The 24727-nt window shown below is 44.3% G+C and overlaps 1 protein-coding gene across 7 annotated transcripts in view; it reads left to right on the top strand.

Moving 5' to 3' along the window:
- The window catches only part of adgb (androglobin), a 513562-nt gene that overhangs the window by 274156 nt on the left and 214679 nt on the right, over nt 1–24727 (top strand). For all 7 annotated transcript variants that reach the window (XM_070889961.1, XM_070889958.1, XM_070889959.1 and 4 more), the window contains 2 exons: nt 11245–11404; nt 16409–16472. In XM_070889961.1, coding sequence (XP_070746062.1) covers nt 11245–11404; nt 16409–16472 — 224 coding nt within the window. The remainder of the gene's footprint in view (nt 1–11244; nt 11405–16408; nt 16473–24727) is intronic.

Raw genomic sequence — 24727 nt, 5'->3', positions numbered from 1 at the left:
CTATGTACTCCACTGAGTTTTGAAATAACTCACACTTGCGAGCAGATACTCATACTCTGCTTCTTTAGCCTTTTGAGGACTTCATTCAATATGTTATTATGAATTTGCCTATTTGGTGCTGAAATTAGTATGTCATCCAAATAACATACTACCCCTTCAATCCCTTGCAAAATCTGTTTCATTACCCCTTGGAATATGGCAGGGGCAGAAGACACTCCAAATGGTAGCCGATTAAATTGATATAGGCCTAGATGGGTATTTATAGTCAAACATGACTTGGACTCCTCATCTAGTTCAAAGCTGTAAGTAGGCATTCATAAGATCCAGTTTTGAGAAGATCTGACCCCCTGTCAGTGTTGTGAACAAATCTTCTATATTTGGCAATGTATTGGGGACATTACCCTCTCGAGCCTGGTTTACGGTTACTTTATAATCACCACACAATCTTACCTTACCATCAGACGTGGTACAACAACAATGATTGTAGCCCAATTACATCGATCTATCTTAGAAATAATGTTTTCAGTCTCTAGCCTTTTTAGTTCTTGCTCAACTTTCTCCTTGAGTGCATATGGTACGGAACGTGGCTTGCAGTAAACCGATCTAGCGTCCTTCTGTACCCTGACAGTCGCCTTGAAGCTTTGGATCAGACTGCCTGTTTCGCAGAACACCTTCGGATAATTCTTGATGACATCATCACTTGACGCAAATCTCATTTCAACATGAAAAATCTCACTCCAATCCAGCTTCAGTGATCCCATCCAATATTTTCCTAGTAAGGCAGGCTTGTCTCCTGCCACTACTATTAGAGGCAAGCTCTGGACTTGATCCTTGTATTTCACCGGTACGGTGATACAACCTACCATTGGAATGTTCTCTCCCGAGTAGCCTCGCAGCTCTATCTTGGCTTTCTCCAATGGGAAATCCTGCAATTTGTCGAGGTATAGTGACTCTGGTACTACACTCATGGATGCACCAGTATTGATTTCCATGGGTATCTTGAATCCTGCAACATCTATGTGGATTATGATACTTTTCGAATCGACGTCCGTTAACCTCGTGCCCCTGATGATGTTTAACTCTAACATCTCCTCGTCCTGTTGTTGTTCTTCCATGCAATGTAGTCTCTGGAGATTTCTACTCAAAGCTTTGAAAGCTGGTTTACCCTTCACTTGGCATGCCTTCGCAAAATGCCCAGTTTTCCTGTAGACGAAACACTCTGCCTTCACATATGGACAACTTTGAGCAATGTGTTGTCCCAGGCACCGATAGCAGGATGTCATTGCTCTGTTCCCATTTCCAGTTTCTGAGACTTTGGGGCCCCACCTTCTTTTACTTTGAACCTGCAGGCGATTCACCTCGGTTGTCTGATGACTGAAATTAGTATGAAATTCTTGGGAATATTGGTCGGCCATGCTCATCGACCTAGCTATCTGACAAGCTAAATCAAAAGTCAAGTTAGGCCTTGCCAATAACTTTCTTCTGATCGCATCATTTTTCATCCCACAAACAAAGCGGTCTCGCAGTGCTCGATTCTGAAAATCTCTGAAATTACAGTGAATAGATAACTTTTTTAATGCTGCAATGTACTCACTGATATTTTCTTTGGCCTTCTGATTTCGTATTCCGAAATGATAACTTTCAGCAATTTCTAATGGAACAGGGCTATAATGTTGTTCTAGCTTAGTTCGAATCTGTTTCAGCGTTATATTCTTTGGCTTGTCAGGTACAAGCAAATTTATCAGCGTTTCATACAACTCGGGCTCGGTCTCAGTTAAGAATATAGCTCTTTTTCGTTCCAACACTGCCCGGTTATTATCTTCATTAGTGGGAATTTCGATGATATTTGCAGTGAAAAACATTTCCAGCCGATCTACATACACTCTGAAACTTTCACGGTCGCGATGAAATGCCCCCAAATGCCCTTTTACTCCGATAGGGGCAGCCACTTTGACTCTGGCAGTTTAACCAAGTGTGCTCGTGATTTATCTCGGATTTGTAGCTGTTTCCGAAAACAGAGAAGCTCTCAAAGTCTCTCTGTCGGCTGGCTGAATCTTTCACTAACAAAAATTTCAGCTTTGTATTATCCGATGACATCCCATTCCTGTCGTCAAATGTAATATCTTCAGGGAAGCACACAACACACAACCTGTAAGATGGCTGCAGGTTCTGGAATCTTCTGAGCTGGTCAGGTGACCCGCTCTTTATTAAACAGCACTAGCTGATAGTAACACAGGAATCCACAATTTGGAGCTCCAGACATTACATTAGTAAAGCTGGAACTAGAAAGCAAAAATAAAGAAAGTGAGTTTGAAGGAGAGAGGAAACAAGCAGGAAAAAAGGGTAAAAAAAACAAATTTCAAGGCACGATGTCTAAATGCACGTAGCATTTGTAACAAAATAGCTGAATTGACGGCACAAATTAAGACAAATGGGTATGATCTGATAGCCATTACAGAGTCTTGGTTGCAAGGTGACCAGGACTGGGAATTAAATATTCAGGGATATTTGACGACCCGGAAGGACAGACAGAAAGGAAAGGGGGGGGTGGGATAGCTCTATTGATAAAGGATGCAATAGAGAGAAACGATATTGGCTCAAATGATCAGGATGTTGAAACAATTTGGGTGGAGATAAGGAATAATAAAGGGAAAAAGTCACTGGTGGGTGTAGTCTATAGGCCCCCTAGCAGTAGCAACTCTGTTCGCCGGAGCATAAACCAGAAAATAGTGGGGGCTTGTAAAAAGGGAACAGCAATAGTCATGGGTGATTCTAACCTCCATATTGAATGGACAAATCAAATTGGTCAGGGTCGCCTTGAGGAAGAGTTCATAGAGTGCAAAAGGGACGGGTTCCTTGAGCAGTATGTAACGGAACTAACCAGGGACAGGCTATCTTAGATCTGGACCTGTGTAATGAGACAGGATTAATAAACAATCTCCTAGTAAAGGATCCCCTTGGAATGAGTGATCATAGCATGATTGAGTTTCAAATTCATTGAGGGCAAGAAAGTTGGATCTTTAACCAGCATACTAAGCTTAAATGAAGGAGACTATGAAGGTATGAGGGCTGAGTTGGGTAAAGTGGACTGGAAAAATAGATTCAAGTGTAGGACAGTTGATGAACAGTGGTGTACATTTAAGGAGATATTTCACAACTCTCAAGAAAAATATATTCCAGTGATGAGGAAAGGGCGTAAGAGAAAAGATAGCTATCCATGGCTAACTAAAGAAATAAATGACAGTATCCAATTAAAAACAAGGGTGTACAATCTGGCCAAAACTAGGAGGAGACAAAAGATTGGGAAGCATTTAAACGCCAACAAAGAATGACTAAAAAAATAATTAAGAAAGGGAAGACACATTATGAAAGTAAACTAGCACAAAATATAAAAACAGATAGCAAGAGTTTCTATAGGTATATAAAAAGGAAAAGAGTGACTAGAATAAATGTTGGTCCCTTGGAGGATGAGACCAGGAAATTAGTAATGGGGAACAAGGAGATGGCAGAAACTCTGAACAAATATTTTGTATCAGTCTTTGCAGTAGAGGAAACTAATAATATTCCAACAGCGGATAGTCAAGGGGCTATCGGGGGAAAATTTAACACAATCACAATCACTAAGGAGGTGGTACTCAGCAAGATAATGGGACTAAAGGTGGATAAATCCCCTGGACCTGATGGCTTGCATTCTTGGGTCTTGAGAGAAGTAGCGGCAGGGATAGTGGATGCATTGGTTGTAATTTACCAAAATTCCCTGGATCCTGGGGAGGTCCCAGCAGACTGGAAAACTGCAAATATAACGCCCCTATTTAAAAAAAGGAGATAGACAAAAAGCAAGAAACTATAGACCAGTTAGCCTAACATCTCTGATAGGGAAGATGTTGGAGTCCATTATTAAAGAAGCAGTAGCAGGACATTTGAAAAAACAAAATTTGGTCAGGCAGTGTCAGCATGGATTTATGAAGGGGAAGTCATGTTTGAGAAATTTGCTAGAATTCTTTGAGGATGTAATCTATATTAACGACTTGGAATAAGAGACTGAGTGTAACGTAACCAAGTTTGCTGACGATACAAAGATGGGAGGAAAAGCAATGTGTGAGGAGGACACAAAAAATCTGCAAAAGGACAGGTTAAATGAGTAGGCAGAAATTTGGCAGATGGAGTATAATGTTGGAAAGTGTGAGGTTATGCACTTTGGCAGAAAAAAATCAGAGAGCCTGTTATTATTTAAATGAAGAAAGATTGCAAAGTGTCGCAGTACAGTGGGACCTGGGGATACTTGTGCATGAAACACAAAAGGATAGTATGCAGGTACAGCAAGTGATTAGGAAGGCCAATGGTATCTTGGCCTTTATTGCAAAGGGAATGGAGTATAAAAGCAGGGAAGTCTTACTACAGCTATATAAGGTATTGGTGAGGCCACATCTGGAATGCTGCGTGCAGTTTTGGTTTCCATATTTACGAAAGGATATACTTGCTTTGGAAGGGGCTTGATAAGGTGGATGTAGAGAGGATGTTTCCACTGATGGGGACTAAGGGGCACGATCTTAGAATAAGTGGCCGCCCATTTAAAACAGAGATGAGGAGAAATTTCTTCTCTCAGAGTTGTAAATCTGTGGAATTCGCTGCCTCAGAGAGCTGTGGAAGCTGGAACATTGAATAAATTTAAGACAGAAATAGGCAGTTTCTTAAATGATAAGGGGTTATGGTGAGCGGGTGGGGAAGTGGAGCTGAGTCCATGATCAGATCAGCCATGATCTTAGTGAATGGCGGAGCAGGCCCGAGGGGCCGTATTGCCTACTCCAGTTCCTATTTCTTATGTTCTTATGTAACGAACAGGGTGAATAAAGGGGAACCAGTAGATGTAGTGTATTTGGACTTCCAGAAGGCATTTGAAAAGGTGCCACATAAAAGGTTACTGTACAAGATAAAAGATCACGGGTTTGGGTATAATATATTAGCATGGTTAGAGGATTGGCTAACGAATAAAAAAGAAAGAGTAGGGATAAATGGTTCATTCTCGGGTTGGCAATCAGTAACCAGTGGGGTTACTGATATAACCATTGCAATAAAGGCCAAGATTCCATTGGCCTTCCTGATCACTTGCTGTACCTGCATACTAACCTTTTGTGTTTCATGCACAAGTACACCCAGGTCCGCTGTACTGCAGCACTTTGCAATCTTTCTCCATTTAAATAATAACTTGCTCTTTGATTTTTTTCTGCCAAAGTGCATGACCTCACACTTTCCAACATTATACTCCACCTGCCAAATTTTTACCTACTCGCTGAGCCTGTCTATGTCCATTTGCAGATTTTGTGTGCCCTCCTCACATATTGCTTTTCCTCCCATCTTTGTCTCATCGGCAAACTTGACTATGTTACACTCAGTCCCTTCCACCAAGTCGTTAATACAGATTGTAAGTAGTTGGGGTCCCAGCACTGATCCCTGTGGCACCTCACTAGTTACTGAGGGCAAAAGTTTCGGGCCGCGCCTAAAACAGCGCAGCCCGGACTTGGACACCCGTTTTTCGCGCCACAAAGTGCGCCTAAAAAAAACTCACCTATTCTCCGGCTCCCTGCAGGTCCTCTGCAGCTGGGCGCGGTGCAGCATGAGCTGTGGGGGGCGGAGCCATTTCCCTGCGCTGAAAACAGTGCCGGGACCTCTGCACATGCGTGCTACAGTGGGCGCGCATGTGCAGTAGCTCCAGGCGCCTAAAACTGTGGAAGGAGACCGAAGCACGCAGCCCCTAGCCCTGGCCGAATGTCCTCACTGGGGCTGTGTGGATAAGGCTCACCTCCCATGGCCAGCACCCTCCCGACTGGACTTGACTCCCGCTCTCTCTCTTCCCCCCCCCCCCCCGATCCGACCTCCGCTCTCCCCTCCCTGACCCAGCACCCCCCCCCCCCCCCCCCCCGGCGACCTGACCTCCGTGACACCACCCCCCCCCCGCAACCCGACCCGACCTCCGTGACTCCCCCCGCGACCCGACCTGCGCGACTCCCCCCCCGACCCGACCTCCGCGACTCCCCCCCCGACACGACCTCCGCGACTCCCCCCCGACCTGACTTCCGCGACTCCCCCCCCGACCCGACCTCCACGACTCCCCCCCGACCCGACTTCTGTGACTCCCCCCCCCACCGATGCGACCTCCGCGACTCCCCCACCCCCCCCCCCCCGACCTCCGCGACTCCCCCCCCTCCCCCGCCGACCTGATGTACTGATGTGGATAGAGAACTGGTTGGCAGACAGGAAGCAGAGAGTCGGGATAAACGGGTCCTTTTCAGAATGGCAGGCAGTGACTAGTGGAGTGCCGCAGAGCTCAGTGCTGGGACCTCAGCTCTTCACAATATACATTAACGATTTAGATGAAGGAATTGAGTGTAATATCTCCAAGTTTGCAGATGACACTAAACTAGGTGGCGGTGTGAGCTGTGAGGAGGACGCTAAGAGGCAGCAGGGTGACTTGGACAGGTTAGGTGAGTGGGCAAATGCATGACAGATGCAGTATAATATGGATAAATGTGAGGTTATCCATTTTGGGGGCAAAAACACGAAGGCAGAATATTATCTGGATGGCGGCAGATTAGGAAAAGGGAGGTGCAACAAGACCTGGATGTCATAGTTCATCAGTCACTGAAAGTGGGCATGCAGGTACAGCAGGCGGTGAAAAAGGCAAATGGTATGTTGGCCTTCATAGCTCGGGGATTTGAGTATAGGAGCAGGGAGGTCTTACTGCAGTTGTACAGGGCCTGAGTGAGGCCTCACCTGGAATATTGTGTTCAGTTTTGGTCCCCTAATCTGAGGAAGGACGTTCTTGCTATTGAGGGAGTGCAGCGAAGGTTCACCAGAATGATTCCAGGGATGGCTGGGCTGTCATATGAGGAGAGACTGGATCAACTGGGCCTTTATTCACTGGAGTTTAGAAGGATTAGAGGGGATCCCATAGAAACTTATAAGATTCTGACGGGACTGGACAGATTAGATGCGGGAAGAATGTTCCCGATGTTGGGGAAGTCCAGAACCAGGGGACATAGTCTTAGGATAAGGGGTAGGCCATTTAGGACTGAGATGAGGAGAAACTTCTTCACTCAGAGAGTTGTTAACCTGTGGAATTCCCTGCCGCAGAGAGTTGTTGATGCCAGTTCATTGGATATATTCAAGAGGGAGTTAGATATGGCCCTTACGGCTAAGGGGATCAAGGGGTATGGAGAGAAAGCAGGAAAGGGATACTGAGGGAATGATCAGCCATGATTTTATTGAATGGCGGTGCAGGCTCGAAGGGCCGAATGGCCTACTCCTGCACCTATTTTCTATGTTTCTATGTCTAATGTAGTCGCCCAGTTCCACTTTGTCGCAGTCACCAACATGCTCGCGCTGCAGTGAAGCCAAAATTGGCTCAGAGGTAGGAAGCAAAGGGTAATGGTTGATGGATGTTTTGGTGACTGGAAGGATGTTTCCAGTGGGATTCCGCTGGGCTCAGCACTGGGTCCCTTGATTTTTGTGGTATACATCAATGATCTAGATTTGAATATAGGGAGTATGATTAATAAGTTTGCAGATAAAACCAAAATTGGCTGTGTGGTTGATAATGAAGAGGAAAGTCATGGACTGCAGGAGGATATCAATCTACTGGTCAGGTGGGCAGAACAGTGACAAATGGAATTTAATTCGGAGAAGTGTGAGGTAATGCACTTTGGGAGGGCTAATAAGGACACATTAAGTGGTAGGCCACTTAAAAGGGACCTTGAAGTGCTTGTCCACAGATCCCTGAAAGTAGCAGGCCAGGTAGATAAGGTAGTTAAGAAGGCATACGGAATGCTTGCCTTTATTGGCCGAGGTATAGAATACAAGAGCAGGGAGATTATGCTTAAATTGTATAATACTCTGGTTAGGCCACAGCTGGAGTACTGCGTGCAGTTCTGGTCACCATATTATAGGAAGGACGTGATTGCAGTAGAGTTGGTGTAAATACTAGGATGCTGCTGGAATGAAGAATCTTAGCTATGGGGACAAATTGGATAGGCTGTGTTTGTTCTCATTGGAACAGAGGCGGCTGAGAGGAGACCCCATTGGGGTGTACAAAATTTTGAGGGGCCTGGATATAGTGGATAGCAAGGGCCTATTTCCCTTGATGGAGGGGTCAATTACGAGGGGGCATAGTTTTAAGGTGGTTGGTGGAAAGTTCAGAGGGGATTTGAGGGGAGGCTTCTTCACACAGAGTTGTGGGGGTCTGGAACTCAGAGGGCCAACCTGAGAATGAACCATTTATCCCAACTCTCTGTTTTCTGTTAGTTAGCCAATCCTCTATCCATGCTAATATATTACCCCCAATCCCGAGAGCTTTTATCTTGTGCAGTAACCTTTTATGTGGCACCTTGTCAAATGCCTTCTGGAAGTCCAAATACACCACATCCACTGGTTCCCCTTTATCCACCCTGTTCGTTACATTCTCAAAGAATTCTAGCAAATTTGTCAAACATGACTTCCCCTCATAAATCCATGCTGATTCTGCCTGACTGAATGATGTTTTTCCAAATGTCCTGCTGCTGCTTCTTTAATAATGGACTCCAACATTTTCCCAACCACAGATGTTAGGCTAACTGGTCTATAGTTTCCTGCTTTTTGTCTGTCTCCTTTTTTAAATGGGAGTGTTACATTTGCAGTTTTCCAATCTGCTGGGTCTTCCCCAGAATCCAGGGAATTTTGGTAAATTACAACCAATACATCCATTATCCCTGCCGCTACTTCTCTCAAGACCCGAGGATGCAAGCCATCAGGTCCAGGGGATTTATCTGTCTTTAGTCCCATTATCTTACTGAGTACCACCTACCCCCCCCCCCCCCCCCCACCCCCCGCCTCCATAGCCCCTTGACTATCCACTGTTGGGTTATTTTTAGTGTCCTCTACCGTAAAGACAGATACAAAATATTTGTTCAGAGTTTCTGCCATCTCCATATTCCCCATCACTAATTCCCCGGTCTCGTCCTGTAAAGGACCAACATTTACTTTAGCCTTTTCCTTTTTATATACCAGTAGAAACTCTTGCTATCTGTTTTTATATTTTGTGCTAGTTTACTTTCATAGTCTATCTTCCCTTTCTTAATCATTTTCTTAGTCATTCTTTGCTGGCTTTAACAGCTTCCCAATCTTCTGTCCTCCCACTAGTTTTGGCCACTTTGTATGCCCTTGTTTTTAATTGGATACCATCCTTTATTTCTTTAGTTGGCCACAGATGGCTATATTTTCTTTTACAACCTTTCCTCCTCACTGGAATATATTTTTCTTGAGAGTTATGAAATAGCTCCTTAAATGTACGCCAGTGTTCATCAACCGTCCTAGCCAACTCTGCCCTCATACCTTTGTAGTCGCCTTTATTTAAGCTTAGTATGCTGGTTTGAGATCCAACTTTCTCGTCCTCTATCTGAATTTGTAATTCAATCATGCTATGATCACTCATTCCAAAGAGATCCTTTACTAGGAGATTGTTTATTAATCCTGTCTCATTACACAGGACCAGATCTAAGATAGCCTGCCCCCTGGGTGGTTTTGTTACATACTGCTCAAGGAACACCCGTCACTTATGCACTCTATGAACTCTTCCTCAAGGCTACCCTGACCAGTTTGATTTGTCCAATCAATATGGAGGTTAAAATCACCCATGATTATTGCTGTTTCCTTTTTACAATTTTTGTTAACAGTGGCATTTGTGGAACCTTGCCAATTGCCTTTTGGAAATCCATATAAATAACATCCTTAGCCACTGTAGTCACTGTTGTAATGTAGGAAACGCGGCAGCCAATTTGTGCATGGCACAGTCCCACGGACAGCTAGATAATGTGCTTTTTTTAAGTGATGATGGTTTCTTCGAAATAGTGACATGGAATTTTTTATGTTTCTCTAAGAGAGCAGATGAGGTCTCGGTATAATTTCTTATCCGAAAGACGGCATCTCCGACAGTGCAGCACTCCCTCAGTACTGCACTGAGAGTGTCAGCCTAGATTTTTGTTTAAGCCTCTTGAGTGGAGTTTGAATCCGCAACCTTCTGACACAGAGGCAAGATGCTGCCACTGAACCACTGCTGAAGCCTTCTGTCATGGCCTGCCACTAACCGATGCATTGCCCAGAGCAACGGAAGCAGAGCTACCTGGGAATGGCAGTGTGGGGGTTGAGGCTAAGATAAGGGGCTTATGACCAAGCTGTGCCTTCGGCTAAACAAAGACCTACAGATGCAATCCACTATCGGCAAGGTATTGGGAGTAACTGAAGGTCACCATTGCCCTGAACTTCGATGCCTCAGAGTCATTCCAGTTGAGCACTTTTTTTTTATCCCCAGATCCATTACAGTGGTGATAGATTTTTTAGGTCTGTGGAGTCTGGTGGGAGCACACCTGCTCCTCCTGGCTTTACAGAAAGGTTATTATTTAAAAAATTTTTTTAAATCATAACCTGTAGTTGGCAGCAGCAGGAGCTGCTGAAGAATCCTGAGCGGAGCCAGTCTATTGGCTGCCCCGTTCATTGGTAACAATTGTACATGGGCTCCTTCAACAGGCGTTAAACCCCTAGTTAACATATGCTCGGGGCCCTCTACCTTAGGAGGTGCCTGAAAGATCCTAATTAATGAGCTCCATGAACTTCGCAGTGCACCCAAGATCCACACAAATTGGACCTAAGCTGCCCCACTGCCTGAAAACGGATGCAATACATGCCAATTTCCAAGCCAGATTTGTCTCAAAAGTTGGTGTCTGGTCCTAAAGCTGCTACTTCAGGCTAGCAGTTAGTCCATGATAGCACTTGAAATCAACACGTCTTTCTTTAATGCTACAATGTCAGCTTAATTCATAGAACGCTTGGCTGAAGCAGTAGGTCGTGGTTTCAAATCTCACTCCAGAGACTTCAGCAGATTAGCTTCGCTGACACTCCAGCACATTATGGAGGGAGTGCTGCATTGTCAAGAGGCGATGTCTCTGGGATGAGATATTAAACCGATGCCCTGCCTACCAGTTCAGGTAGATGTGAGACCTCTCATGTTAGTATTTCAAAGAAGAGCAGCAAGTTCTCCCAGTGGCCTCACCAACATTCCTCCCTCAACACCATTCATCTCCATTACTGTTTCAGTGAGCTTGCTGTACTGCACTGCAAAAGTAATTCATTGGTTGGGAGGTTCTTTGTGGCATTATAAGGAGGCATATTTCTGCAAGTTCTTTTCTTTATTTAATGATCACACTTTATGTGTTTCAGGTAGCAATGACAGCACGCCCATAGTTAGCCAGCATGTGTCACTGATGTCCGGCCTGATATTGAATTTGGACCTTACCTCCGACATTAGTACCACAGTAGAACAGAAGAATTTTTGTGTGGAAGAATGGATCGATGCTGAAGACTTTTACAAGTGTTTCCAGTAAGGCAAGCCATTATTATCCTGTTTCAGTAGTTACAACATTAAATCCATCTACTTCTTGCACATAACTATTCATTCATCAGTGTTTAAAAACGTTAACGTAATTTAAGTAAAAATCATCGGCGACCAAACCCATAGGCCCTGATCCCAGCGGTTATGTTGGGATCGTGCCCGCTGGAGCTCTCCATCACGGACCCTGCTGAAGTTTGTGGTCAGTGGGAGGGCACGGCATTTGCATGGGGCCGGTAAATGCCTTCATCACTATGGATGCAACTCAGCAAGTGCTCGCCAGCTTCATGCTGGGAAATCTCCAGTTCCTGCCAGCCATATGGGGGACGAGGGGAGAAAGCCTTTCATTTACATAGAGCCTTTCACAACTTCAGGATGTCTTAAAGCGCTTTGCAGCCAATTAAGTACTTGTGAAGTGTAGTCACTGTTGTAATGTAGGAAATGCGGTGGCCAATTTCCACACAACGTGGTCTGACAAATGCCAACATGATAATGACAAGATCATCTGTTTTTAGTGATGTTGGCTGAGGGATAAATATTGACCCAGGGCAGTGGGGAGTAGTCCCCTGCTCTTATTCTAAATAATGCCAATTGATCTTTTGAGTCCACCTGAGAGGGCAGACGGGGCCTCGGTTTAGCACCTCATTCGAAGGATGACACCTCCAACAGTGCAGCACTCCCTCAGTTCTGCACTGGAGTCTGGATTTTTGTATTCAAGTCTCTGGAGTGGGACTTGAACCTACAAACTTTGTATAGAATTACATGGAATATACAGCACAAAAACAGGCCATTCTGCTCAACTAGTCTATGCTGATGTTTATGCTCCACACAAGCCTCTTCCCATCTCTCTTCATTTAACCCAATCTGCATAACCTTCTATTCCTTTCTCCTATATGTGTTTATCTAGCTTCCCCTTAAATGCATCTATGCTATTCACCTGAACTACTCCATGTGGTAGAGAGGTCCACATTTTAACCACTCTTTGGGTAAAGAAGTTTCTCTTGAATTCCGTAATTGATTTATTAGTGACTATCTTATATTTATGGACACTAGTTTTCATTTCTCCCACAATTGGAAACATCTTCTCTACATCTATCCTATAAAACATTTTCATAGCCTTAAAGACCTCTATCAGATCACCCCTTTTCTAGAGGAAAGAGCCCCAGCCTGTCCAATCTTTAGATAGGTATAACCTCTCAGTTCTGGTATCGTCCTTGTAAATCTTTTTTTCTCCAGTGCCTCTATATCCCTTTTATGGAGACCTGACTGTGCACAGTAATCCAAGTGTGGTCTAACAAAGGTTCGATACAAGTTGAACATTCAAGGGACAAATATTGACCAGGACACCAAGGGGAACTCCCCTGCTCTCTTCAAAATAGTGCCATGGGATCTTTTATGTCCACCTGAGAGGGCAGACAGGGCCTCAGTTTATCATCTCATCCAAAAGATGGCACCTCCTCAGTACTGCACTGGGAGTGTCAGCCAAGATTTTGTGCTCAAGTTTCTGGCTTGAACCCACAACCTTCTGACTCAGAGGCCAGAGTGCTACCAACTGAGCCACGGCTGACAAACATGTCAGATTATGTATTTCCTTATTTGCATAGCATAATGATACACCCGCCCATATATGGACAGGTGTATTATATATTGTATTATGTATTAGGGGTGCATGCAATAAAGGTGCAGCAGTTATAATGGGTGACTTTAATATGCACATAGATTGAGCTAACCAAACTGGAAGCAATACGGTAGAGGAGGATTTCCTGGAGTGCATAAGGGATGGTTTTCTAGACCAATATGTCGAGGAACCAACGAGGGGGGAGGCCATCTTAGACTGGGTGTTGTGTAATGCGAGAGGATTAATTAGCAATCTCGTTGTGCGAGGCCCCTTGGGGAAGAGTGACCATAATATGGTGGAATTCTGCATTAGGATGGAGAATGAAACAGTTAATTCAGAGACCATGGTCCAGAACTTAAAGAAGGGTAACTTTGAAGGTATGAGGCGTAAATTGGCTAGGATAGATTGGCGAATGATACTTAAGGGGTTGAATGTGGATGGGCAATGGCAGACATTTAGAGACCGCATGGATGAACTACAACAATTGTACATTCCTGTCTGGCGTAAAAATAAAAAAGAGAAGGTGGCTCAACCGTGGCTATCAAGGGAAATCAGGGATAGTATTAAAGCCAAGGAAGTGGCATACAAATTGGCCAGAAATAGAAGCGAACCCGGGGACTGGGAGGAATTTAGAACTCAGCAGAGGAGGACAAAGGGTTTGATTAGGGCAGGGAAAATGGAGTACGAGAAGAAGCTTGCAGGGAATATTAAGACGGATTGCAAAAGTTTCCATAGATATATAAAGAGAAAAAGGTTAGTAAAGACAAACGTAGGTCCCCTGCAGTCAGAATCAGGGGAAGTCATAACGGGGAACAAAGAAATGGCGGACCAATTGAACAAGTACTTTGGTTCGGTATTCACTAAGGAGGACACAAACAACCTTCCGGATATAAAAGGGGTCAGAGGGTCTAGTAAGGAGGAGGAACTGAGGGAAATCCTTATTAGTCAGGAAATTGTGTTGGGGAAATTGATGGGATTGAAGGCCGATAAATCCCCAGGGCCTGATGGACTGCATCCCAGAGTACTTAAGGAGGTGGCCTTGGAAATAGCGGATGCATTGACAGTCATTTTCCAACATTCCATTGACTCTGGATCAGTTCCTATCGAGTAGAGGGTAGCCAATGTAACCCCACTTTTTAAAAAAGGAGGGAGCGAGAAAACAGGGAATTATAGACCGGTCAGCCTGACCTCAGTAGTGGGTAAAATGATGGAATCAATTATTAAGGATGTCATAGCAGCACATTTGGAAAGAGGTGACATGATAGGTCCAAGTCAGCATGGATTTGTGAAAGGGAAATCATGCTTGACAAATCTTCTGGAATTTTTTGAGGATGTTTCCAGTCGAGTGGACAAGGGAGAACCAGTTGATGTGGTATATTTGGACTTTCAGAAGGCTTTCGACAAGGTCCCACACAAGAGATTAATGTGCAGAGTTAAAGCACATGGGATTGGGGGTAGTGTGCTGACATGGATTGAGAACTGGTTGTCAGACAGGAAGCAAAGAGTAGGAGTAAATGGGTACTTTTCAGAATGGCAGGCAGTGACTAGTGGGGTACCGCAAGGTTCTGTGCTGGGGCCTCAGCTGTTTACACTGTACATTAATGATTTAGACGAGGGGATTAAATGTAGTATCTCCAAATTTGCGGATGACACTAAGTTGGGTGGCAGTGTGAGCTGCGAGGAGGATACTATGAGGCTGCAGAGTGACTTGGATAGGTTAGGTGAGTGGGCAAATGCATGGCAGATGAAGTATAATGTGGATAAATGTGAGGTTATCCACTTTGGTGGTAAAAACAGAGAGACAGACTATTATCTGAATGGTGACAGATTAGGAAAAGGAGAGGTGCAACGAGACCTGGGTGTCATGGTACATCAGTCATTGAAGGTTGGCATGCAGGTACAGCAGGCGGTTAAGAAAGCAAATGGCATGTTGGCCTTCATAGCGAGGGGATTTGAGTACAGGGGCAGGGAGGTGTTGCTACAGTTGTACAGGGCCTTGGTGAGGCCACACCTGGAGTATTGTGTACAGTTTTGGTCTCCTAACTTGAGGAAGGACATTCTTGCTATTGAGGGAGTGCAGCGAAGGTTCACCAGACTGATTCCCGGGATGGCGGGACTGACCTATCAAGAAAGACTGGATCAACTGGGCTTGTATTCACTGGAGTTCAGAAGAATGAGAGGGGACCTCATCGAAACGTTTAAAATTCTGACGGGTTTAGACAGGTTGGATGCAGGAAGAATGTTCCCAATGTTGGGGAAGTGCAGAACCAGGGGTCACAGTCTAAGGTTAAGAGGGAAGCCATTTAGGACCGAGATGAGGAGAAACTTCTTCACCCAGAGAGTGGTGAACCTGTGGAATTCTCTACCACAGAAAGTTGTTGAGGCCAATTCACTAAATATATTCAAAAGGGAGTTAGATGAAGTCCTTACTACTAGGGGGATCAAGGGGTATGGCGAGAAAGCAGGAAGAGGGTACTGAATCTGCATGTTCAGCCATGAACTCATTGAATGGCGGTGCAGGCTAGAAGGGCCGAATGGCCTACTCCTGCAGCTATTTTCTATGTTTCTATATTGCCTGCAACTTATGGTGGAAATTCCTATAGTTTCAGTTATTGAGGAGGAAGAGCAAGGGTGCCTGTGGAGCAACTCCTGACAAATTTCCTGCCTCGTCTGCTCGAGTTAGGCAGTAGAGGGGTGGGACTGGCGTTGGCTTGAATGGAAAATCCAGGCACAAGAGTTTAAAAACCAGCTGCAGTTACATTTCATGTCCCTGCCTAGAGCGATTCAGATGTTGTGTGAATGGTTCACACTGCTGGCTTGGGGGAAAGAGCCAAGCCACAACTGGTAAATATATATGTGTCTTCAGTTGAGCTAAGTGGAATTGAGTTGAGAGAATCTGCTTGGAACTTTCAACAGTTAATTTAGATCCTGTAGTGGTGAGAAGTATAAGAAGAAAATATTTGCTCTGTAAATAACATGTTAATTCAGAAAAATAGTAGTTTAGCATAGGGTTTTCAAACTAACATTATTTTCCTTTTAAAGGGTTGGACCATATAATTTCTACTGTAACTATATGTGTTACACTGCTGTTAGTTACACGCTTGTTCTTCTATTGTGAAATAAATGTGTTTGATAGTTTAAATCTAATATGTCTGTTGTGATTTTCTACCACAGTAGTCCTAATCCCATATGCTCGCCCAATTCCCATATTCCCTTATTCTCCTTTCTTTCAACACCTATCACTTATGGTGATATGAACTTTGGCTTTACATTTAAGCTACCAAGTACAACATGAAAAGTATAATGCACACAAGTCTGTTGGACCTTTTGAGTTCAACTTTAACAACTCATCTCATTAAATTTTCATTTATTTACAGGACGTTGATAATTTTCCATAACCCAAGTAAATACTCGAATACATTTCAAAAGTCAAATTTGAAGGTAACATTCTTGTATTTGATGTACTTACTGTATTTTAATTGCATTCTCAATTTTATTTGGTAGTTTCTTGATAAATGCCATCCACCTTTAATAAGACCAACTTAGACTGTTTTCTGTTGTAATATGAATAGAAATTGTGTCAAAAATTGTGTCATCTCTTTTGTTAGGTTACATAACTTGCTGTAATAGGTGTAATGCTTGGCTGCCAATGAATGTACGATGATGAGGCATTTGCCTTTTCCATAATAGCATCACATCATCCAGATATATGTTTGAAATTAATTATAAATGCTATTGTATCTTAAATCATACTACAAACTACTGTCTGTAGATCATTATTGCCAATAGAATGTTCTGAATGTGTAATCTTCCTCACCTTGTATTTCATAACCTGAGCACCTGAATGCTCAATGCATGGGAGTATGTGACATCATTTGTCAAGTAGCAGGTAACCTTATAAGTTGGGATAAACGGGTCCTTCTCAGAATGGCAGTGACTAGTGGGGTGCCGCAGGGCTCAATGCTGGGACCCCAGCTAGTTACAATATACATCAATGATTTAGATGAAGGAATTGAGTGTAATATCTCCAAGTTTGCAGATGACACTAAGCTGGGTGGCGGCGTGCGCTGTGAGGAGGATGCTAAGAGGCTGCAGGGTGACTTGGACAGGTTAGGTGAGTGGGCAAATACATGGCAGATGCAGTAAAATGTGGATAAATATGAGGTTATCCACTTTCGTGGCAAAAACATGAAGGCAGACTATTATCTGAATGGCAGCAGATTAGGAAAAGGAGAGATGCAATGAGACCTGGTTGTCATGGTACATCAGTCATTGAAAGTTGGCATACAGGTACAGCAGATGGTGAAGAAGGCAAATGGCATGTTGGCCTTCATAGCTAGGGGATTTGAGTATAGGAGCAGGGAGGTCTTACGCAGTTGTACAGGGCCTTGGTGAGGCCACACCTGGAATATTGTGTTCAGTTTTGGTCTCCTAATCTGAGGAAGGATGTTCTTACTATTGAGTGAGTGCAGCGAAGGTTCACCAGACTTATTCCCGGGATGGCAGGACTGACTTATGAGGAGAGACTGGATCGACTGGGCCTATATTCACTGGAGTTTAGAAGAATGAGAGGGGATCTCATAGAAACATATAAAATTCTGACGGGACTGGACAGGTTAGATGCGGGAAGAATGTTCCCGATGTTGGGGAAGTTCAGAACCAGGGATCACAATCTAAGGATAAGGGGTAAGTCATTTAGGGCCGAGATAAGGAGAAACTTCTTCACTCAGAGAGTTGTTAACCTGTGGAATTCTCTACCACAGAGAGTTGTTGATGCCAGTTCGTTAGATATATTCAAGAGGGAGTTAGATTTGGCCCTTACGGCTAAAGGGATCAAGGGGTATGGAGAGAAAGCAGGAACGGGGCACTGAGGGAATGATCAGCCATGATCTTATTGAGTGGTGGTGCAGGCTCGAAGGGCTGAATGGCCTACTCCTGCATCTATTTTCTATGTTTCTGTGTTATATTCTGATACCTAGGTGCCTTTGGGACCTGAGTTCAAAACCAGCCCAGATCAATGGGATCAAATACTTAGGTTTTCTGTTGGCTATAAAGAACCTGTGTAACATGAACAGTAGTCCTAATCCCATATGCTCGCTCAATTCCCATATTCCCTTATTCTCCTTTCTTTCAACCACCTACCTTGCATATTCCTAAATGTTGACCTGTCTCTGCTTCAATCACTAACTTGTGCATTCCACAGCCCCACAATCCTCTGTCCAAAAAAAAGATTTCTTCTGCTTTCTGTTCTAAATCTTGTTGATTTCATCTTAGATCTGTTCCCCCTTGTAGTCCCTTCATAATTTTAAACACTTCTATCAAATCACCCCTTAATCTCCTCCTTTTATAATAAAATTGCTCCTATATAAAGAAGAAAAATGCAATCATTTCCAAGAAGAAAGAAAGGCAGATTGAAAGTAGAATCCTGAAAGTATACTATAAGACAGGGTTAAATTTGAAGGAACACATCATTGAGGAATAGTATCAGAACCCAAAGTTGTAATGGAGTTCAGAATACGAATGACCTAATAAACAGAGAGGGGTTTTGATCTGCAACAATTCATTTATTTATTCTCTGTTCTCTTCTCAAAGAACCCGCTAAGGTTAGCTAAGCATGTCCTTCCTTTTAGAAATCCACATTGCCTGCTGCATGGCAATATCGTTATCTATCACTAATTATATACACCTCTCCAAATGGAAAGGGAATTCGAGAAAGCTGTTTAACGATCCAATATCACCCATTTACACTATTGCCGCAAGTTAAAAATACCCTCCATTGACTGAGAAAACAGACCCGAACATATTGTAAAACCCTTTCGATTAGACACTTTACAGCATGTTTCTCTTCTGCAAAACCTTTCCCCTTCTCACCACAATTTCCCCTACTCTAGTCTATTTTTGAATAATTAAAATCTCCTCCAATTATAACTCAATTGTCAATGTCACTTCTCTAATTGGTATGCCTATTTTATCCTCAACTTTATTTCCACTGTTTAGCTGTTCTATAATATATTCCCTGCAGTATGATTGATCTCTTGTCACTCCTCATATCAATGCAAAATAATTCTGTATGGACCACTTCTTTATTTAAATCCTGATGCTCCAGTGCTCTGATGTTGTCCTTAATTAATGCAGCTATTCCTTTATCTCTTTCTCTTTTCTTCCTGAAAGTTTTACACCCAGGCACATTTAATTGCCTGTGAGTTAATGTGCATACTTTTCAATTTGGATTCTCTTGGTTTGGTTATTTTGTTTTTTTCCTTCCTATTTAATTTCTTCTTTGTCATTTTGTCATGTTTAACCTCTCGCAACCTTTCTACCTCCTTATTTATTCCCCATTAAACCTAGAGCTTACTTTCCTTTCTCAGCTGCCTACTCGACTCTCTTGCTTTTCCCTTGCCCTTTGCAATGTTAAAAATAGACTATGAGAGAAAACTAGCAAGAAATATAGGGGTCAAGTTTCGGCCTGAGTTGCTCCTATTTTTTTGGAGCAACTGATTTAGAATGGAGTATCTTAGAAATTGCAATTCTTGGCATTTAGTTTGCTCCAGTTCTAGTCAGTTAGAACAGTTTCATTTTGGAACAGATTTTTTTTTTCAAAAGGGGGAGTGTCCGGCCACTTAACGCCTGTTTTGAAAGTTTAGGCAGTGAAAACTTACTCCAAACTAACTTAGAATGGCGTAAGTGTAGATTTTTGTACACTCAGAAAAACCTTGCCTACACTTTAGAAATCAGGCGTAGGTTGCAAATCAGGCGTAGGGAGCGCGGAGGGGGTGGGGGGTGCGGGGGGGAGGGAAATAATTCAATTCTACAAGCATTCAACAGTCTTACTTATACAAATAAAGAGTCATCCTGAATACAAAATTATAAACAAAGCAAATACAAAATATTGAATATTCCTACCTGTGAGAAGCAGCAGCAGCCTTCGAGCTGCGGTGCTTCAGGCAGGCCTTCCATGTAGGAGGCAGGGGCGGCGTCAGTGACTCGACGGCAGCCCAACAACAACGGCAGCAAGCAGCCTTCGAGCTGCGGTGCTTCACGCAGGCCTTCCTTCCATGTAGGAGACAGGAGCGGCGTCAGTGGCTGACGGCAGCCGAAGAAACAGGAAGCAGCCTTTGAGCTGCGAGGGAGGCTGAGGCCATTCGGCCACGGGACAGGGTAGGCATGCAAAGCACCAGGAGGAAGAGGCAGCCAGATGGCCAGTTTGAAACTTAAATTTGTAATTGCAGATTGGGTGCTGCATTGTCAAGACCATGGATTATGCAATGGTTTGCCAGCAGTTCACTGCATAGGAGAGAATTGATTAGAGCTCACCGCACCAGGAACGTCATAGCCCGTAGGCTGATGGGCAGGAGACCTTACCCACATCGGCAATATCGAGCCAGGCACTTGTACCGGGACATGAGCAAGGCTGGTTATGTCAAAAGGCTGCGTTTCTGCAGAGAAGTTGTCATTGGGATCTGTGATATGCTGAGAGCAGATTTGCAGCCCAGAAGCAGAACGCCAACTGCCCTGTCTGTTGCAGTGAAGGTAACAACTCAGGCTACAACTGGAGATGTGTGCGCCATCTCTCAACGTGCAATACCTGCCTGTGTTTACCAGGTCACGGCTGCACTGTATGCGCGGAGGAATGACTTCATCAATTTCCCAATGACCGCACAAATGATCCATTGATTGTACCCACATAGCCTTGCGAGCACCTGTGGAGAATTCCGAGCAGTACAGGAATAGAAAAGGTTTCCACTCCATCAATGTGCAGCTCGTTTGTGACGACAAGCAGCGCATCATGTCAGTCGATGCGAGATACCCTGGCAGCACCCATGATGTGTTCATCCTATGCGACAGCGTTATATCTGACATGTTTGAGCAGCAGCCAGAAGGGCAGAGCTGGCAACTGGGAGACAAAGGGTACGGCCTGACTACCTGGCTCATGACGCCCCTACGCATGACACGGATGGAAGCTGACCGTCAATACAACATGGCACACATTGTGACATGCAGCATCATTGAGAGGACCATTGGCATATTGAAACAGCATTTCCGATGCCTGGACCATTCTGGAGGACATCTGCAATACTCTCCTCAGATTGTCGGTCACTTCACTGTTGTGTGCTGCATGCTCCATAACTTTGCCATCATGAGGCAGCAGGAGCTGGTAGTGGAACCAGAAGACCCAGAGGGGCCAGTGCCTGATGATAGTAATTTGGAAGAGCAGGACGAGGATGATGACGACAATCAGGAAAGCATGCAAGTGCCTGATGCCGGAGCACGAGGTCGGAGGAGAGCCGTCCATCGTGCTCCTTTAACGATCGCTCGAGCCCTGCGCCAACAGCTCATCCAAGAACGCTTCAATTACTGATGCCTGAGGGCTCTGCGACCACTGTTGCGCATGGACATGTTTATTCTTTGGAGTTGTTCCTACGTTGTGTTGTGTTAATGGAACATGATTTGGTTTTAATGAAAAAATATTTTAATGAAAAGTTAACGTCACTGTAATAAAATATTCGTTGTATCAAACTTTACTTTTTAATATGACTCTTGAAGATCACTTAAAAACTTTAAGATCACTTATAAACTTGTAAAGTTACAAAACAATTTCAATGTGAAAAATCTTACACTCTTAAGATCACAGACTTCAGGATCACTTTTTAGGTGCAAAATTACATAAGTTACAAAAGTGAGAGCATTTACACTATACGATCACTTAAAAACCCTAAGATCACACTACTACAGCTACATCAAGAACAAGAACAAAAACAACAAAGAAAGGCTGCAACCATCTCTCATCCACATTTCAGTGAATGTTCACTTCTTCATGGGGGTGTCATTTGATTGGCGGGGCTGCGTGCCCTTATTGCAGCAGCTACCTCCATGAAGGCCTGTGCCGACACTTGCATGCCCTCCCTGACGGCCTGTGCCTATTTCTCCCATCAGGACCATCACCTCTTCACCCACTGCACTGACACTACCGATGAGTGATCGGGTAAGCTCATTGGTCTCCATACCCAATGCCACAACCTGAGCCGCATCTGTTGCACGCTGCATCTCAGGAGAGCGTGTCTCCAATCTCCTTCTCCTCTGCCTGGGTCTGCCTCGCGGCACCACTACACTGGGAGGCACGGGCACGGACGGCGGGATGCTTTGTGTTCCAGACGGCAGTACTAAATAGAGAGGCGCGGGCTGGGATGGTGGGACGCTCTGTGTTCCAGACGGCAGCACTCGAGTGCGAGCCGTGGGCTGGGATGGTGTGTGAATGGACGTAAACTGCTCCATGATATCACCAGCACCACTGGGACCCGCAACGTCGGAATCAAAACCATGGAAGGTGGAACCAGAACCTATGCGAGTGAGAGGCGCAGGCTCGGACGGTGATGCACTGGCTGTAAACAGCTGCATTACACCACCAGCACCACTGGGACCCGCAACATCAGAATCAAAACCATGGAAGGTGGAACCAGAACCTATGCAAGAGGTTGAAACTCTGATGCCCCTTAATAGGGGCCCATAAACATTAATTTGGAAGCTCTCTCCTGTAGACATTTCAGTCATCGCCGCCAGCATCCAGTCTGGATCATCCGCATCTGGTTGTACTGGTTTTTGTTCTGGATCTTCAAGATCCTCAGGGTTGACATCATCATCATCATCATCAGGTTCTGCAAAATACATCAGAAAGTCAAATGTTTAACAGCAAGAGAGGGGGTAGGATGGGTGGCATGAGTACTCTCACATAGCAGGCCAGTCAGCAGGTTGATTTGAAGGGCCACGATGCATTTTCAGGACTTACCCTCTTCCTCGCGTGCAGGCCCAGCTTGTGCTGTACCGATTGCTTTTCTTCATGTACGACTCATCATAGCAACTACCCTCTGTTCCAAGGGTGTCAGTGGATGCAGATTGCGTGTGCCTCCTCCTGTTCGAGTTGCTTCCCTTTTGTTGTGGGCCAATTTCTTCTGCAAAGAGTAAAATATAACATTTTACAGAGTGCGTCTTTCTGCAGGGTGGGAAATACAGATAGTCCCATTACAATTACGATTATATTTAAAAATGAAAATATTACTTGCACTAACTACTTGACCAAGGTCATGCCATTTCTTTTTACACTGGCTTCCAGATCTCCTGGTATACACCACTGTGCAGTAATCTTCTGCAACTTGGTTCCAGCGTTTCTTCATTTCTTTAGGTGGCACTTTTATGCGACCTCTGTTGCTGGTATCTAGCTCCTGCCATCTCTACTCAATGACGTTGACTAATATCTGCACTTCCTCATGAAAGAAATTCTTTGTTCTTGGTAGACGTTGTTCCATTGCTGTATTGAATTGACACTCTTACTTTTCAAAACACACAGTCCTTATTTTGCATACACCTATGCATCACCTGCTCTGGAAGTTTAGCAACGAAAAGTAGCACTCACTGATTTCAGCAGGTAATTTCTTCAACAGTGCTGCTAGGTGCCAAAAAATCACCAAAATTCAATCTCAAGCCTTTCCAGAGGTCCACGAGACAAATCAGCACTTTTCTTCAAATTCCTTTAAAAATGGCCGAGTGCCAATGTTTATGGGCTACTGCGCGTGCGCGCGCACTCCAACGCGCACGCGCAGGACTGCCGGCACGACGTTCTCTCATTTGACTTAGCCCCGCCCCCCTGCACTTGCAGAATCGGCACGACTCTGTGACTCCACCCCCCGCTGATGTCTGCGCACCGCGCCGATCTCCGAGGGACCTGCAGGGAGCCCGAGAATTGCATTTTTGTCACGCTTTTAGGCGCGAAAAACGGGCGTCCATGTCGGGGCTGCGTCGTTCTAGGCGCGGCCCGAAACTTGATCCCATTAAAACAGATTGTAAGAGATTCTGCAAGTATGTAAAAAGGAAGAGAGTAGCAAAAGTAAATATTGGTCCCTTAGAGACTGAGGCAGGAGAAATTATTGTGGTGAATAAGGAAATGGCAGAAACATAGATATTTTGTATCTGTTTTCACAGTAGAAGACGCAAAAAGCTTACTTAAAATAGTGGGGAACCAAGGGTCCAATGAGGGTGAGGAACTTAATGTAATTAATATTAGAGAAAAAGTACTAGAGAAACTAATGGGACTAAAAGCTGACAAATCCCCTGGACCTGACGGCCTACATCTTAGGGTTCTAAAAGAGGTGGCTGCAGAGATAGTGGATGCATTGGTTTTGATCTTTCAAAATTCCCTAGATTCTAGAACAGTCCCAGCGGATTGGAAGGTAGCAAATATAATACCGCTATTCAAGAAAGGAGGGAAAGAGAGGGTATTGAGCATGCTTTCAGAAAGCATTGAAACTAATTCAACACGAGGATAGTGCCGATCAGTTCAAAGTTAGGCTTACTGCACATGATAACTACATAGATGTTAAGCATGCAGATGTACCAGGTAGGAAGCAAACAAAAATTAATAACTTTAAGAAATTAGATCGGAGACCTTTAAATTGCTTTTATGTAAATGCAAGGAGAGTTAGAAGCAAATTGTTAGAATTACAATCCTATGCTGTGTTGGAGAATTTAATGTATTGTGTATTTCTGAGACATGGCTAGATGACAATTGTTGTGTATCTGTAAAGCATGCACTCCCATGTTCCGCCACCAGGGAGCGCATCCCCTGAAGTCCCAAGGGATCCCAGCATCCCTTGGGAGCACTGTATATAAGCCGGCCCCTAAGGCCTGTTCCTGACTCTGGAGTG

This window comes from Pristiophorus japonicus, chromosome 9 (assembly GCF_044704955.1).
Source record: "Pristiophorus japonicus isolate sPriJap1 chromosome 9, sPriJap1.hap1, whole genome shotgun sequence".
Lineage (NCBI taxonomy): Eukaryota > Metazoa > Chordata > Chondrichthyes > Pristiophoridae > Pristiophorus > Pristiophorus japonicus.
This window is presented reverse-complemented; position numbering and strand designations above follow the sequence as displayed.